At 41.5% G+C, this 16,273-nt stretch overlaps 1 protein-coding gene across 8 annotated transcripts in view; it reads left to right on the top strand.

Annotated features, from left to right (window-relative positions):
* Positions 1–16,273, top strand: part of dgkza (diacylglycerol kinase, zeta a) — a 708,940-nt gene that overhangs the window by 517,862 nt on the left and 174,805 nt on the right. For all 8 annotated transcript variants that reach the window (XM_063062203.1, XM_063062202.1, XM_063062204.1 and 5 more), the window contains one exon: positions 372–441. In XM_063062203.1, coding sequence (XP_062918273.1) covers positions 372–441 — 70 coding nt within the window. The remainder of the gene's footprint in view (positions 1–371; positions 442–16,273) is intronic.

Raw genomic sequence — 16,273 nt, 5'->3', positions numbered from 1 at the left:
TTGATACTGTGTTTTCACTCTTTTCTGCTTGGAAAGTGATGCCAAATGGTGGAAGATTTAACAGACGGATTAATGGCTACGTTATAAATGCTATCCTAGTGGTCATAACCATGTTTAGCCTAGATAACGGGGTGGTTTACCCTATGTGACAGGAAAACTTCTAACCTATGGGTTTGTGTATACAATCAGAATATATTCTTGTTCTCCTTGCTGGTGTGGCCTAACATGGTTCAAGCCCCCATATCTTCTCCATCTTAGAGATGGGACTTGTAAACTTGACAGCTCCATTGTACCCCGTTGTAGTGTTGATTCACAAATCAAGTTATTGTACTTGTTAAATCAAGTTATTTTAACTTCATGTCCCTTTGCAGGAAGATGATGGCACCAAGTCTAGAACCTTATCTTCACAGAAGCTGTCCCCAAAATGGTGTTTTCTGGACTGTAAGTATCTTTTTGAAAGATATTGTACGTAGTAAAGAAACATTCCATCACTAATACTTGTAAAAGGCCTTTTAAAGGACTACTTCTTGTATTACAGTCACGGAAATTCTTGAACAACCTTGTAAATTGCTGGCCCCTTAAAATAGTATTTCAAAGGACAAAATGTGGATACAGGGTTTGCCACCACTTAAAGGAGAATTCAAAAGCAATAAAATACTGAATGTTGACCATTTTTAAAGATGTTATATCATAGTTAGTGGATTTCGAAATTAATTTTAACATAGATCAGTTGTAAAGTAAAGCAAAGCTGCATTTATCATCAGCCATAAACCCCAATACAAATGCAAAGCTATTTCCCCAATCATCCAAGTCTTACTTACCATCATCAAAGTCTTAACCAATCTTCAGCAGTGCATGGCAGGAGAAAATGACTCTTACCCAGGGAGTAATAGAAGTACATAAAGTCATATGATCACTCAAATGTCTGTCTCAAACTTGTGTTAAAATATGGAACCGTTTATAACTTGGTGCAGCTTTTATTAATTCTTTGGCAAGGCTGATTATGACAGGAGAGAAAGAACTATTTCCTTCGATCCGTAGATCTTGTTAAAAAGTAGTGCCGTTCTTGCTCATTAATAATGAGTTGAAAGAAATTTTGTGTGTTTGTTTAGGGTCTTGCAGACCCTGGTGGGAGGAGTGTGATGTAATGTTTATTGAAGGAATCGCTCACAGCCTTGTGAAAGGTGAATATTATGTGGTGTTTATTTAGGTCATTTTGAAAGCCTGAAGAAAGAGGAATATGGTAGAGATAAAAGGCGGGCGGAGGAGGGAGCAGTGATGAATTCAGGGTCTCGGATAAGACCTGTGGAGAGGAGTGGACATGAAAGGGTATTTATTCTGTCTAAAACTAGTAGAGGAATATGTTGCAGTAATTATTCAGGATCTCAGAGTCTGATGGAAGAGGGATATAATATACTGTAGAAGTATTTGGCCTTTTCAAGGTCTATTGTGTGAATGATACCTCATGCAGAAATAAGCCTTTTTAGCCCATTATATCTGTACAATGACAAAGCTACCTCCACTTGGGAATCATGGACCAAAATGTTACTCCTCTGTCCATTCTTCATACTTAATGTTTTTATTCTTTGGCCAGTTTGCAGATTTCCTGTTATCAGCCCAGTTACTGAACGCTTCTGATAGCCACTTGTGGTGCTGGATTATATACTGCATTAATTCTCATAAGGAAAATTTTGTTCTAATTTTTCTCTGTGATCTTCAAGCTATACTTGCCTTCATTGCTTCTGGTACTGAGCTACTGCTTATCTGCTGACCGGTAGAAATATTGTTTATGCTTTTAAAACTTTGAATAGTTTTATTAGAACCTAGATTGCATCCTCTAATTAAGTTAATACTGTGATCAAACTTTGAGTTTTCCATTGCAAGTGCCATAATGTTGTATCTACCTGACCAGCTTCTTCATGCCTCTGTTCTATAATGAACATCAGTACAGTAACTTAGTAAGTATTTTGTATCATCCCCTTGCTTTTGTATTCAGTTCCTCCCTCAATCAATTCATATTTAAAAGCATTTTCCACATCTAGATGTTTCTCAAAGGGTGTATTTATTTAAACAGAGTACATTTTGATTCACTTTTGTTTTGGAACTGAGTGTTTTCCTAGGGTTGTATTGTCATGTTACCATCTATCTGCCCTCTCCTCTAAACCACTTATATTATCTTTGTCTTACATTTCTATCCCCGACAGTTTGCTGTGAGAGGCCAATTTTGATGGTTTTCCCCCCTTTTTTTGGTTGATTGATCTGGCAGGGCAATGGCCATTACGAGCGGAAACAGGGACCAATTTTAAGGTGCTAAAGTGCTTAAAATTACAATGAGGTAAGAATCTACTCTGAGGGATACCCTGAATATCACACCTCTGCCAATGCAACATTGCGTTCGAGGACAACATTTCATATTTCCTTGTGATATTAGCCTTCATTTTATCTCCTGGTTCCTCCTTTAATTTCACTGTTCATTTTGTTCATCATGCAGTTCTGATCTCTGCAGCAGTCCCTGCCACATTGGTTGTAATATTGTCAGTCGAATTCAACCCATCTGCTGCCTCATCCAGCAGCATTCCCCGCCAGTCAGTCTGGAATAAAGGCTCCACTTATCTTCTGTCACAGAAGTTCTGGCAAAAATCACTGGATTGGGGATCCTGGCTGATTGATTTTCTTTTTTTTCCCCCAGTCAGAGGGATGAGGCAAATTACTCTCACCTTAGATAAGACATTTGACCTCGGACTTCCCCTCTTGGTGTGCCTGCTGAAATAGGATAGATGCTGTGTTTTGATTCCCTAGTACTGCGTAGCTTCAAAGGCCGGGGTGGAAAATAAAAGTTCCTTTTCAAATTGAAGAATTATTTATGGGCAAAAAAAAGTTAGTTGAACATCAGGGTAATAAACATCAGAGGTCTCAGCAAAATTATCAAAGAGGATTTTGTCTTTGTACTATTCTAGGAGGGAAACTATGAGCAAAACTAAATACATACTGGGAGAAGGGAGAGAAAAAAGTAGTCCAGATGTATGGAAAGGGGACTTAATTTATGAAGTACTTGGGGATATGAGCCAGAAACGTAGAAGGAAAATTGTACAAAGCCATGTCAGCAGTCGAAAGCAAGAGATTTTTTTAATGATGCAATTAGGCAGAGTGAGTCACCACGCATGGGTGTAATGAGCAAAAAGGAAAGAAATCGTCAGAACTCAGGAGAGGGAAGTAAAGTTTGAGGGCCATGGCCAAATAAAGTACATCAATGTTTAAAGTATAATATATGGCAGAGCACTTTGTAAAGAATGCATCCTTAAGGAGGAATGAATGGTTTTCAAAAGCTTGGGGAGGAAATCCCGGAGACCTTTGGATAGCCCGACTTCCCCAAAAGGTTGTAGTATTACTTAGAACTCTGATAGGTTATTGTAACACAGCACCATTTGTGGGATAATTTGGGAAGTCCAGCACAGTCGACCTGTCCTGCTTGCTGTCTCCATTGTCCCCTTGGAGTTTAAAACCTTTATAAAACTATTTGCACCACACATTCTCAAGCTCACAGTGCTGATCTCAAAACTTCACTACTTTCTACATGGCTGCTCTGAAACTAAAGAATTGAGCTAGTCCTAGAATTGTCCTTCATAAAGTCACCTTTTTTTCTTAATTCTGTAACTTTCATATACTATCAATATCTTGCTTCAGAAAGCCTAATATTTTTGTCACTAAAATTTATGATCTTTGGATTAACCATTCTTACTTAAGTTGGATAAAGAGATTTGCATTTAGGCTTTTCATGACCTTAGTCTGTCCCAAAGCACTTTAAAATAATAGAGTTAAACAGCATAGAAACAGACCATTCAGCCCAATGATTCCCTACTCATCAAGCCCCATTTACACTATTTTATTCTCCCTGATCTCCCATCATACCCCTCAGGTTCTACCATCAACTAGGGGTAATTTACAGTAATTAACCTACCAACCCACACACCTTTGGGACGAGAGGAAACCAGAGTACCAGGGGAAACCCATCCGAACATGCAGACTCCACAGTATGAGCACTGCAGAGGTCAGGATTGAACCTGGGTCTCTGTGGTTGTGAGACAGCACCTCAACCACCTCCACAAGTGTGTTGTACGTTTATAACTAACAAAATGCTTCGTTGTTCTTCCCATAACTTCCCCCTCTCACTTGGATTCACTTACACCCGCTGGTCCTTCCCCATCCTCCCCCCCCATCCTCCCCCCCCCATCCTCCCCCCCCATCCTCCCCCCCCCTCCCCCCCCATCCTCCCCCCCCATCCTCAGACCCCCATCCTCCACCCCCATCCTCACCCTCCCCAATGCAAGCCTCTGCACTTCTGCTTTCCTGTTCCAATGAATAATCTCGACCCAGAACATTGGTAGTCGGTTTCCCTCTATAGACGAAGCCTGATCTGCCGAGTTCCTCCAGCGTTTTGTATCTTGCTTCAGATTTCTAGCAACTGTAGTTTTTCCTGTATAACAGAATACTCTTGCTATAAAATCACTGCTGTGTAGGAAACATGTGCATCAATTTCTTTTGAGCGAGTTCCATCAAATAACAATGTGATAATGATCAAATATTTTGTTCCTGCCATGTTGACCAACTGCGAAGATAATTTAAATTAGTTATTATGGGTTCTTGAACGTGCACCTGAGAGGGCAAACAGGGCTTTGGTTTAATGTCCCAACCTAAAGGCTGATTTATACTTCTGCGACAAATGGATGCCGTAACCTGCACAAGTGGCCTATGCTGTTGCGAGCATTTATACTTGTGAGTTGGTGTGTCCGCGTCGCTCTGCAATTCGGGCATGTCGTACATGCACACACACCTGCCCGTGCAAGACTTCATGGTCATGATAGTCTTTCTCGGGGTAAGCAAGTTTAAAGCGAGTGTCTTTTTTTGTAAAAGCGAAATGTGTCCTCCATAATTTCGAAGGTCTGTAAAGCTTTATGGAAAGCATTGCAGCCAGAGTTCCTTCCCTGCTCTTCAGTTGCGCAATGGCAAGCTATTGCAGCGTAAGAGGAAATGCGATGCTACCAAGCGGACCAATCACAGTTGTTGCGGTCTGCGTTGCCGTGACGCGTAGTTACATTTTGGGAGAGGTGCACGTCAGGCTGCGGCGTAGGGATCCGCGTAGGCTCTGAGTAGGGTTTGCAGCGATGCCGTACCTGATGCAGAAGTATAAATCAGCCTTAAGTGTGGTACCTCTGTTGTGCTCTGCATTGGCACTGCAATTAAATATGCACTTGGACTTCACATGGCGTGTCTGACTCGGACACAATATTCATCCTCAGTTAACACAAAGAGCAAGTCAGAATGCTTTGTTCTCTACCAGTAAAGTAAAAAATACAGCGTTATTTGCATAGCATTTTTAACACAGTAAACTATGAAGGAATTTCACAGCTGCCTTATTAAGATTTGACATGGTCAGATGACTAAATATAGGGCAAGTGATCAACAGCTTGGTAGGGCAACTGCTCTGCCTGTGGCTGCAAAAGACTGCGGAGAGTTGTGGACACAGCTTAAACATATCGCTGAAACCAGCCTGCCCTCCATGGACTCTTTACTTCATGCTGCTTCAGTAAAGCAGCCAGCATAATCAAAGACCCCAGCCACCCCAAGCATCCTCTCTTCTCTCCTCTTCCTTTGGATAGAAGCCTGAAAGGCCGAAAAGCATGTTCCACCAAGTTTTAAGTGCAGCTGTGAGGCTGTTGAATGGTTCCCCGGTAAAGGAAGAAAAACTCTTCACTGTACCTTGTTACGATCTTGTATCTTGTCTACCTGCACTGTACTTTCTCTGAAGCTGTTGAACTTGACTCTGCATTCTGCTATTGTACTACCTTTATACACTGTTTTGCATGAGCAGTATGCAACATGCTTTTCACTGTACACAGTGTCAAATTAATCAATAAACCAGTGATGTACACAGAGAACTGGAGAGGGCAGGATCAGTATTCTGGAGCAGAAGGCAGAAGCAATCCAAGTAAACAAGAATTGAGAAGAGATCTGAATTCTAACATGTCGAATTCTCAGAGGATTTTGACACTGGTGGCAGATACAAAGGAAAGAAAATGTTAAGCCATGGAGATGGGAAAACCGGAGTAGGAGCTTTAAATTGAAAAGATCTAAACCAAGCGCACAAGGGTGATAGATTACCAGAGCCCGCTGCAAGTTTAGGATATGGGGAGCAGAGGTATGCAAGAACACAGTTAGCACAACGCTTTACAGCGCCAGCTGTAAGATTGAGCTTGATTTCTGCAACTGTTTGTACATCTTCCCCCAACACCCCCCCCCCATGACTGCATGGGTTTACTCCCAATGCTCTGGCTTCCTCCCAAATTCCAAAGATGTATGGCTAGGTTTAATGAGTTGTGAGCATGTTATTTTGGTACCAGAAGCATGATGGCAAGACTTGCAATTTGATTTGACTCAGACAACACATTTCACGGCATGTTTCGAAGTACATGTAACAAATAAAGCTAACTTCTTTGATGGAAGGGTAAGGTGGTTATGAGAATGGAGTCTCTCAAACTCTATCACCAGGCCATCTCTATAAGCTGCCTGTTCTCATCTAGTGCTGGCCTATATAGGTTTCCCAGCTTGGAATGCCTAACCTTAGCACACCAGACTCTAACTGTTGTCCTGTCCAGAGCAGCCCATCTCAAAAACTCAGGAATAACTGGGTCTGGTACTCTGACTTTGATGTAATTCTTTTAACTTTAAACCTAATGCTGGGCATGGAGTTGAGAGTGGTTTGTAAAAGTGCCAGTCTCTCCTTCAGATTATGCTCTGATCACCACATTTCTCTCTGCAAAATATATATATATATAAATAAACTGTCTCTTCGAGAGAAAGCATTTGTTAAACTCTGATTTTCTCTGTCATTTCTGGTGTGAGTATTTGGATTCAAGACCTTATGCCCTCTGGGGTATTGTTCCCCTTTGGCATTGACAAAATGCATGCCCTCATAAATTACTATACACCTTTGACCTGCAGGGTCAGTCAGATAGAATCCTTTCAATGGGCCTGTGGGAAGCAGCTCTCCAGCTGAGCTTTAGTCTGCTGAAATACTGCACTTCTTTCCTTCCAACCTTTTGCAGTTTCAAGGGTAAAACACAGTAATTCTCAGGAACTGATACGGTTGTGTTGATTTGCCAAATTAATTGATTAATGGGGTGTACAATACTAAATATTTTTTAAATAAATATGCATTATTTGCCTTTTTTATTGCCCTGTAATGAGAATTTGACACCCATGAAAATTGAACACTTGTAGCAGATGAAACCTCAGCTGCCTGAAAAACAACACAAGTGTAGCTGCTTAGTTGAGGTTATGGTTAACTCTCAGTTCCTGAGAGCAATTTTTTTTTGTTTACCCTTAAGTATGTCTCCTCTGGAGTAACAGCTGTGCCTAATTATACGTCTAGCCCTGGCAGGAGTTTCAGATTTGCTAATTGCTGCTCTTTCACTCGCCCGAGCTTCCCGTTGTCCTGAGACTTGGTATTGGGGCAAATCATTGCCAGCAGCTCACCCTGGTGGCCTATAATCACTTAATGCTCTCCTGAGTGTCTCAATAGTTGCTGACTTGCAATAATGAAATCCTGTAACCACTGCTGTGCTCAAACTCAAGATAATTAAAGGTTCTCTTTATTACGTGGGAAGGAAGAGCTGAGGACAGACCTGACTGATAACTATATATTGGTGCAACTAACTTCAAACTAGGCTCCAGTGTACTATGGGCAATACAATCTTCATTCAGCCTCTTCCTCCAATTTCAGCTTGTGTAATCTAGATCTGGAAGGTGAATGCATTGTCCAGGTTTGTTGCGTCTATTTTTTTTGCTGGTCACATGGGTTTACCTGGGTATCCACTTTACAGCTAGTAAATAAAAATAATAATTGTATACCTGTCACTGAGCACATGATTTCAATGCTTACTCTCCAGCAATTGTATATGAACTTTAACCTCCTGATACATTTGCTCTCAAAGTTAGGCAAGTGCTAGTTGATTAGGAATGTTTTATTTCATTCTTAAATGGTGAGAAATAGCTGTTAAGGGCATGTACATGTGAAATACATTTACAAGTTGTAAGATGCTTTTTATTAAATAAATGTACCTGACGCTTGTGTTGGGTTTGGCACTCCAGTGACCAGCAAGCAGCTTATGTTCAACAGCAAGCTATCCAGTAGGGACTACATTCTTCCTACAGATCAAGAATAAAAGGATTATAAAATTAATGAATGGTAATGAGGGGAAATAGTATCAGGAAATTCTGTAAAGTGAGAAAACCAAAAAGCACATTCACCTTGTCCAATCTCAATGTCAGTTTTTTGTCAGACTTATTAATATAACCCGTTTTCTATTTGTTAGGGAAGCAGCCAGTTTCCCTTCTTATGGCTGTGGCATATTTCCCCCAGTACACTACCACACTAAAACAGGCTCTTCAGCCCATCTAGTCCATGCTTTACCATTAATCTGTACAGTCCTGTTGATCTGCACCAGGACCATAGCCCTCCATAACTTTCCCATACACGTACCTATCCAAATTTCTCTTAAATGTTGAAATTGAACCCGCATCCACCACTTACACTGGCAGCTCATGTTCCCTTTAAACAATTCACCTTTCACCCTTAACCCAAGACCAACCTCTGGAAAAAGCCTGCTTGCATTTACCCTGTCTATACCCCTCATAATTTTGTATATCTCTATCAAATATCTCCTCAATCTTCTACATTCTAGGGAATAAAGTCCTAACTATTTAATCTTTCCCTATAACTCAGGTCTTCAAGTCCTGGCAACATCACTGTAAATTTTCTCTATACTCTTTCATTCTTATTCTTATCTGTCTTGTAGGTAGGTGACCATAACTACACATAATACTCCAAATTAGGCCGTAGCAATGTCTTGTACAATTTCAACATAGCATCTCCTGTATTCAGTACATTGACTTATGAGGCCAGTGTGCCAAGAACTTTCTTTACAAGCCTATCAACCTGTGACACCACTTTCAAGGAGTTATGGACCTGTATTCCCAGACCCCTTTGTTCTACTGCGCTCCTCAGTGTCCTGCCACTCACTGTGTAAGTCTCACCCTAGTTGGTTCTCCCAACATACAACACCTCAGACTTATAAGCATTAAAGTCAATCTGCCATTTTTTCAAAGTCCATTTTTCCACCTGGTCCAGAACACGCTGCAGGCCTTGATAGTCTTCCTCGCTGCTCATGACACCCTCATTTTTGGTGTCATCCACAGATTTGTTGATTCTGTTTACCATTTTTTTCATCTAGATCATTGATATAGATATCAAACAATATCAATACCAGTCCCTGCAGTACACCACTCGTCCTGTAGTCAGAAAGCCAACCATCTACTACCACACTCTGACTTCTCCCATGAAGCCAATGTGTAATCCAGTTACTACCTCATCATGAATGCCAAGCAACTGAACTTTCTTCATCAATCTCCATGCAAGACCTTGTGAAAGACATTGCTAAAGTTCATGTAGACAATATCCATTGCCTTGCCTTCATCAACTTTCCTGGTAACTTCGTTGAAAAACACTATAAGATTGGTTGGATACGATCTACCATGCACAATACCATGTTGACCATCTCTAACTAGTCCCTGTCTATCCAAATACTTGTATATCCAGTCACTTAGAATTCTTTCCAATAACTTTCCCACTACTGATGACAACTCACCAGCCTATAAGTTCCTGGCTTATTCTTAGAGCCTTTTTTAAACAACGAAACAATGTTAGCGACCCTCCAATCTGCCACCACCTCACCCAGGGCTAAGGCTGTTTAAATATCTCTCCTAGGACCTCTGCAATTTCTGCACTACCTTCCCACAGGGTCTGAGAAACCCCTTCTCAGGCCCTGGGGATTTGTCCACCCTAATTTGCCTTAAAATATCAAACACTGACTCCTCTATAATCTGTATAGCGTCTGTGCTGCTTTGCCTCTCTTCTACAGACTCTGTGCCCATCTCCCAAGTAAATACAGATAAAAAAAATCCATTTAAACCTCCCACATCTCTTTCAGCTCCACATACAGATTACCACTCTGATCTTTCAGAAGACCAATTTTACCTTTTGCTATCCTTTTGCTCTTAATATATTTGTAGAAGGCCTTGGGATTCTCCTTCACCATTTGGTAGAGTAACCTCATGCTGCCTTTTAGTGTTTTCCTTCTTAAGTGCCTGATTTCCACTTTAAGTGTTCTCTTGCATTTCTTATACTTTTCTTTTCTCTCATTTGTTCCTACCTACCTACACTTGCAATGCATCCTTTTTTTCCCTTAACCAGGGCCTCAATATCTCTCGAAAACCGAGGTTCCCTAAACCTGTTAGCCTTGCCTTTTATTTTGGCAGGAGTATACAAATTCTGTACTCTTGGTACTTTCAGTTTTGAAGGACTCCCACTTACCAACTACACTTTTGCCAGAAATCAACCTGTCCTAATCCACACTTGCCAGATCCTTTCTGATACCATCAAAATTGGACTCACTCCAATTGCGAATCTCAAACTGAGGACCGGACCTGTCCATTTCCCTAACTACCTTGAAACTAATGGGATTATGATCACTAGATGCAAAGTGTTCCCCTACACAAACTTGGCACCTGCTGTGTCTCATTCCCTAATAGGAGATCTAATATTATATTCTCTCTAGTTGGAACTTCTATCTACTTATTAAGGAAAGTTTCCTGAATACATTTCAAAAACTCTTTCCCATCCAGCCCTTTTACAGAATGGGAGTTCCAGTCAATACAATATGTGGAAAGTTAAAATCACCTACGATCACAACTTTATACTTCTTACAACAGTCTGTGATCTCTACATATTTGCTTTCCTAAATCCCACAGACTGTAATATAATATCCCATTAGTGTGGTCATACTTTTTACTCCTCAGTTCCACCCATAAAGCCTCACTAAACGAGCTCTCTAGTCTGTCCTGACTGACCACTGCCGTGACATTTTCCCTGACTAGTAATGTCACCCCTCACCCTTTAATCCCTCCCACTCGATCATGTCTAAAACAATGGAACCCCAGAACATTGAGCTGCCAGTCTTGCCCCTCCTGCAACAAAGTCTCACTAACAGCTACAATATCATAATTACATCATTGTGATCCATGCCCTCAGCTCATCTGCCTTTTCCACAATACTCATTGCATTGAAATAAACGCAGCCCCACAATGCTCAACCTTTTGGTTCCCGAATTTGTAAGTAGTTTTAACAACATCTTTCTCCACAGTCTTTTCTGGTGCTCTGGTTCCCATCCCCCTGAAACTCTAGTTTAACACCACCCCCCCCCCGGGATATTAGTCCCCTTCCAGTTCAGATGCAAACTGTCCCTTCTGTGCAGGTCTCACCTTCCCTGGAAAAGAGCCCAATGATCCAAAAAGCTGAAGCCCCTTTCTCTTGCACTACCTCCTTAGCCATGTGTTAAACTGTATGATTTTCCTATTTCTGGCTTCACTAGCACGTGGCGTGGGTAGCAATCTTGAGATTACAGCCCTGGAGGTCCTGCCCTTTAACTTGGCACCCAACTCCCTGAACTCACTGTAGAGGACCTTGTCAACTCTCCCACCCATGTCATTGGTACTGACGTGGACCACAACTTTGGGCAGTTCACCCTCCCCTCCCACTTGAGAATGCTATGGACTTGATTTGAGATGTCCCTGACTCTGGCACCCAGGAGGCAACGTACCATCTGGGAATCTTATTCTTGTCCACAGAACCTCCTTCCTGTTCCCCTAACCAACAAATCCCCTATTATTACAGCTTGTCTGTTCTCCCCCCCTCCCCCCGAACCACTGAGCCAAACTCAATGCCAGAGAATTGACTGCTGGGGCTTTCCTCTGCTAAGTCATTTCCCTGTTGTTGAGGGGAACAGCTACAGTGGGTACTCTACACTGGCTGCCTATCCCCCATCCCCTTTCCCTTTCCTGACTGTCACCCAGTTACCTGTGGTCCTATACCTTGGGTGTATCTAACTCTCTGTATGTCCTGGCTATCAATCCCTCAGCTTCCCAAGTGATCCAGAATTCATCCAGTTCTAGCTCCGACTCCTTAACAGAGTTTGTTAGAAGCTGGAGCTGGATGCAACTCTTACAAGTGTGGTCAACAAGAATACTGGAGGTCTCCCTGCCTTCCCACATCCCACAAGAGGAGCATTCCACTATCCTGCCTGGCATCCCCGCTGCTCTAAATGTGCAATAAAAAAGAAATAAATAAACAACAAAAAAAATCTACTTACGGCCTATTTCTCTCCTCGCTGAAGCCTCAATGAGTAAAGCCTCAACTCCCCATTCTAACCATTGTGTGGCCCAGTCACACAGTGGCCGCTCCACTTAAACCCAAGTTCTTTTTATTGTATGCACAATCCAATCTCCCGTCAGAAAATGTGGCACGTAATATATTGGGACATAGAAAATAGTACGATACAGCACAGTATAAGCCCTATGATCCATGAATATGTGCCAACCTTATAACCAACTCTAAAGTCAATCTAACCCTTCCCTGCTTCAAAATTTTCTTATTTTTGTATCATCCATATGCCTGTCGAGTTTCTTAAATATATCTGCAATTATTTTATTACATTTTACCTACTTTGTAATTAAATCTGGCCTTTCTCAATCACATCCCAAGAAACACACATCAAAGTTGCTGGTGAACGCAGCAGGCCAGGCAGCTTCTCTAGGGAGAGGTACAGTCGACGTTTCAGGCTGAGACCCTTTGTCAGGACTAACTGAAGGAAGAGCTGGTAAGAGATTTGAAAGTGGGAGGGGGAGGGGGAAATCCAAAATGATAGGAGAAGACAGGAGGGGGAAGGATGGATCCAAGAGCCGGACAGGTGATTGGCAAAAGGGATATGAGAGGATCATGGGGCAGGAGGCCTAGGGAGAAAGAAAAGGAGGAGGGGGGGGAAAGCCCAGAGGATGGGCAAGAGGTATAGTCAGAGGGACAGAGGGAGAAAAAGGAGAGTGAGAGAAAGAATGTGTGTATATAAATAACGGATGGGGTACGAGGGGGAGGTGGGGCATTAGCGGAAGTTAGAGAAGTCAATATTCATGCCATCAAGTTGGAGGCTACCCAGATGGAATATAAGGTCTTGTTCCTCCAACCTGAGTGTGGCTTCATCTTTACAGTAGAGGAAGCCATGGATAGACATATCAGAATGGGAATGGGATGTGGAATTAAAATGTGTGGCCACTGGGAGATCCTGCTTTCTCTGGCAGACAGAGCGTAGGTGTTCAGCAAAACGATCTCCCAGTCGGCGTCGGGTCTCGCCAATATATAGAAGGCCACATCCTCGTGTTTGCATTTTTAAACATCCCAAGAAGTTTATTTTAAATAACTAAGGTGGGAGTTTTGTTCCCATGTGTTTTATTTTATTAAATATTTATAGTTTTGCTTTGTGTTATTCAAGCACACAAGGGTGAATTGTGACTGGAAGTGCCTAATGAATGTGTGGTTGTGGTGTGTGATTTCACCTGGAAGTGGTTGGAATTGCATTCTAGACTGGAAAAAAAAATCAATGCTGAGTTGCATAGAGCTGTTAACAAAACAGCCCGAGGCATCTGATTTTCTATGCTATTATCTTTATCATCCTCCTTGCAGGTCATCTGGGTCTTCGGTTTGAAGTCAACACCATTTGTCAGTCTGGTACTGACTGGAGTTTATTGATCATGCTGACTTACCTCTTGAATGGGGAATGTCAACTTGTGTAAGATTTGGGAATGAGCAGTTACTGTCTTGGTGAAAGATGAATGAAAGGGGATTTAAAATGACCATGATAAATCTGTGCCATAAAGAATTGCTTGAACAGGATGTGGAAAGTGCAGGACAGTATCAGTGTACTGCAATGTGCAGCAGTGAGATGTGCGGTCGCTCCCCAGTCTGTGTGCTGTGGTATCGACAGACCCTCTAGAGCTAAAAGACATGGGGGGGGGCAGGAGGAGAAAGAGCTTCATCAATCACGGGATTCTAAGGAACTAGTGATAAATTGATGTTGCCTAAAGATTCCAACTACTGTAAGACATCTGCCTTTTCACTTTGAGATGACAGGGAGAGCACAAACTATGAAAGGAGTACATTTTCAAAAATGTGGATTAATTAGCTACTCTCTGGTTAGAGAAATCAAAGGTCATGAGGCACTGCAAAAAAAAACTCAGAGGAGAATTTAACGTTCAGCAGAGTGTAATTCGATGGTTAGAGTTTGCAGAGCTAATGAGAACAGAGGAGATTGGAAACTGGCTGGCAGAAACTCTTGCTGGCAGATAAATGTCAAACAGCGGAAAGCCTGGTGTGCAGGGAAGATGGAGTCTGGGATATGGACTGATGATGCTTGTCCAAGCTAACTGCATCACCTCTCACAGCAGTGGGATGTGCCGGAGGGTAACGAAGCCAAAGATCGCCAACTAATGTTCAGGAAATTCTTTGTAAAGTGGCACAGTGAAATGTGAAGCATGGAACCCCTTGACTGGAACAATAGGTTGAAAGTGCAACCCAGAGCCTTGTTTTTGCCAAGTCCAAATTTAGTGCTATACAGAGTCTCTGTGAATTTATTGAGCCTTCGCCTTTATGACTCTTTCTCCAGTTATAAACAGTTGCGATTATATTACAGCTAACTTTCTTGGTGTTAGATGGTGTGAGAAATCCCTGATGCCTCCGTTTCCTTATCCTCTGCAGTGACAAAGGCTTGTAGAGACACCACTCTTTTGAATTTTGATTTTATTCTGTATTTTTGAGTTCTGGGGGATATTTCTGATCTATTTTGCATTTTGTGGGAAGTGCAATTGTTAATGAAATTACTAAAATGGAAAGTTCACCATTTAGATTCCAAGCAAAGCAAATTGTAGCGAGGAGTTATGCTTGATGTAAGTGGTCCTGGCAAAGAAGAGAAAAGTTTGATCTCCTGTTACTCTTGAAAGAAACCCACTATGTTGAACAACCACTGCTTTTATTGTTATTGTAAACAGATGTGCAAAGTAAGAAGAACCATGTGAGGATAAGTACTCTCTTTGAGAGTCTGAGGTCTGGGTCTGTTGCTTTCCTTTCACCCTCTAAGTGCTGGATAACCTGTGCTTCTGCTCCTTTCTACATGCATCTTTCTTGGCCAAAACCTGCCTGAATAGTTGAAATATTTATATTATGAAGTTAAGATATCCTTGCTTCAGAGTTCGCCTTGCTTATACCATAACATCCGAACATAAAAGCACAGGTTATTTGACTGCTCTTGCCTGCTGCACCTTTTCATAAGATCATGACAGATCTCTTGCCTCAGCACCATTTCTATGTACTAACCCGACAAACATTGCTTCCCTTAATAGCAAAACAAATTCATCAATCTGGCCTTGATCTAATCAATGACTCTGCCCCTTTTGTTGTGAAATTTCAGACTCTCTATCCTCTGAGTGAAGATATTTTCCCTCACATTTGCACTCACTGGCTAATTTCTTGTTTTGAAACTTGATCCCTGTTCTTGATCACATCAGCCGGGCATCTATTAGAGATTTGAACTGTTCAGTGAGATCGCCACTTGTTTTTCTGAACTTGAGAGCTACGAGCACTGCTTGCCCTTTGCTACACTCCCTCTATCACAAGTACATATTTCCATAGTTAGAATGACCAGACTTGTATGTAATATTCTGAGTTGGGTCTCTTATTGGGGTGGCCGCCTTGGAGTATCTGGAAGAAATAAAAGGGTACCTCATATTCTATTGAATATTTGTGTTGTTTTTGTGGACAACTGAGGATTATTAATTTCAGCATCTTCAGTCCAATTCCAAATACACATGACACTTGTAATTCAAATTAATTTTATTAAAAAATATTTCCGAGCCTTGGGATGGATATTGCTTTCATGGTTCTTTGCTCCTTAAGAATTATCTGGCTATATCCAGTCAGTTGAAGTATATTTATGATATTAAACTTCATCCATCCATGAATCCGTTTTGCAACTTGGATACATATTTCTGAAACTAAAAGATAGGCAGAATTTCTGCCTAATTAACGGCTTGTATTGCTCAAAGTGAACAAGCCTACAATTCTGATACACAGCAAGAATCTCTAATATTTCTCTGTGTCACACTTCAGGTTTCATTCTTCAGGATATTTCTGTTTTTGCTTAGAGGTTGTAAAATAGAGCATATCTGCATCATTCTGTGCCCCATTTCATATTAATACCTGTTCTTTTTGTTAGAATGTCCATTAAAACTTAAAAATAAATGTTGCATGAGTTGAGAACATTTATTCTTGAGTGGT

Source organism: Mobula hypostoma, chromosome 11 (genome assembly GCF_963921235.1).
Source record: "Mobula hypostoma chromosome 11, sMobHyp1.1, whole genome shotgun sequence".
NCBI classification, from domain to species: Eukaryota; Metazoa; Chordata; class Chondrichthyes; order Myliobatiformes; family Myliobatidae; genus Mobula; species Mobula hypostoma.
Note: the sequence above shows the minus strand (reverse complement) of the source record. Positions and strands in the feature narration are given on the sequence as shown.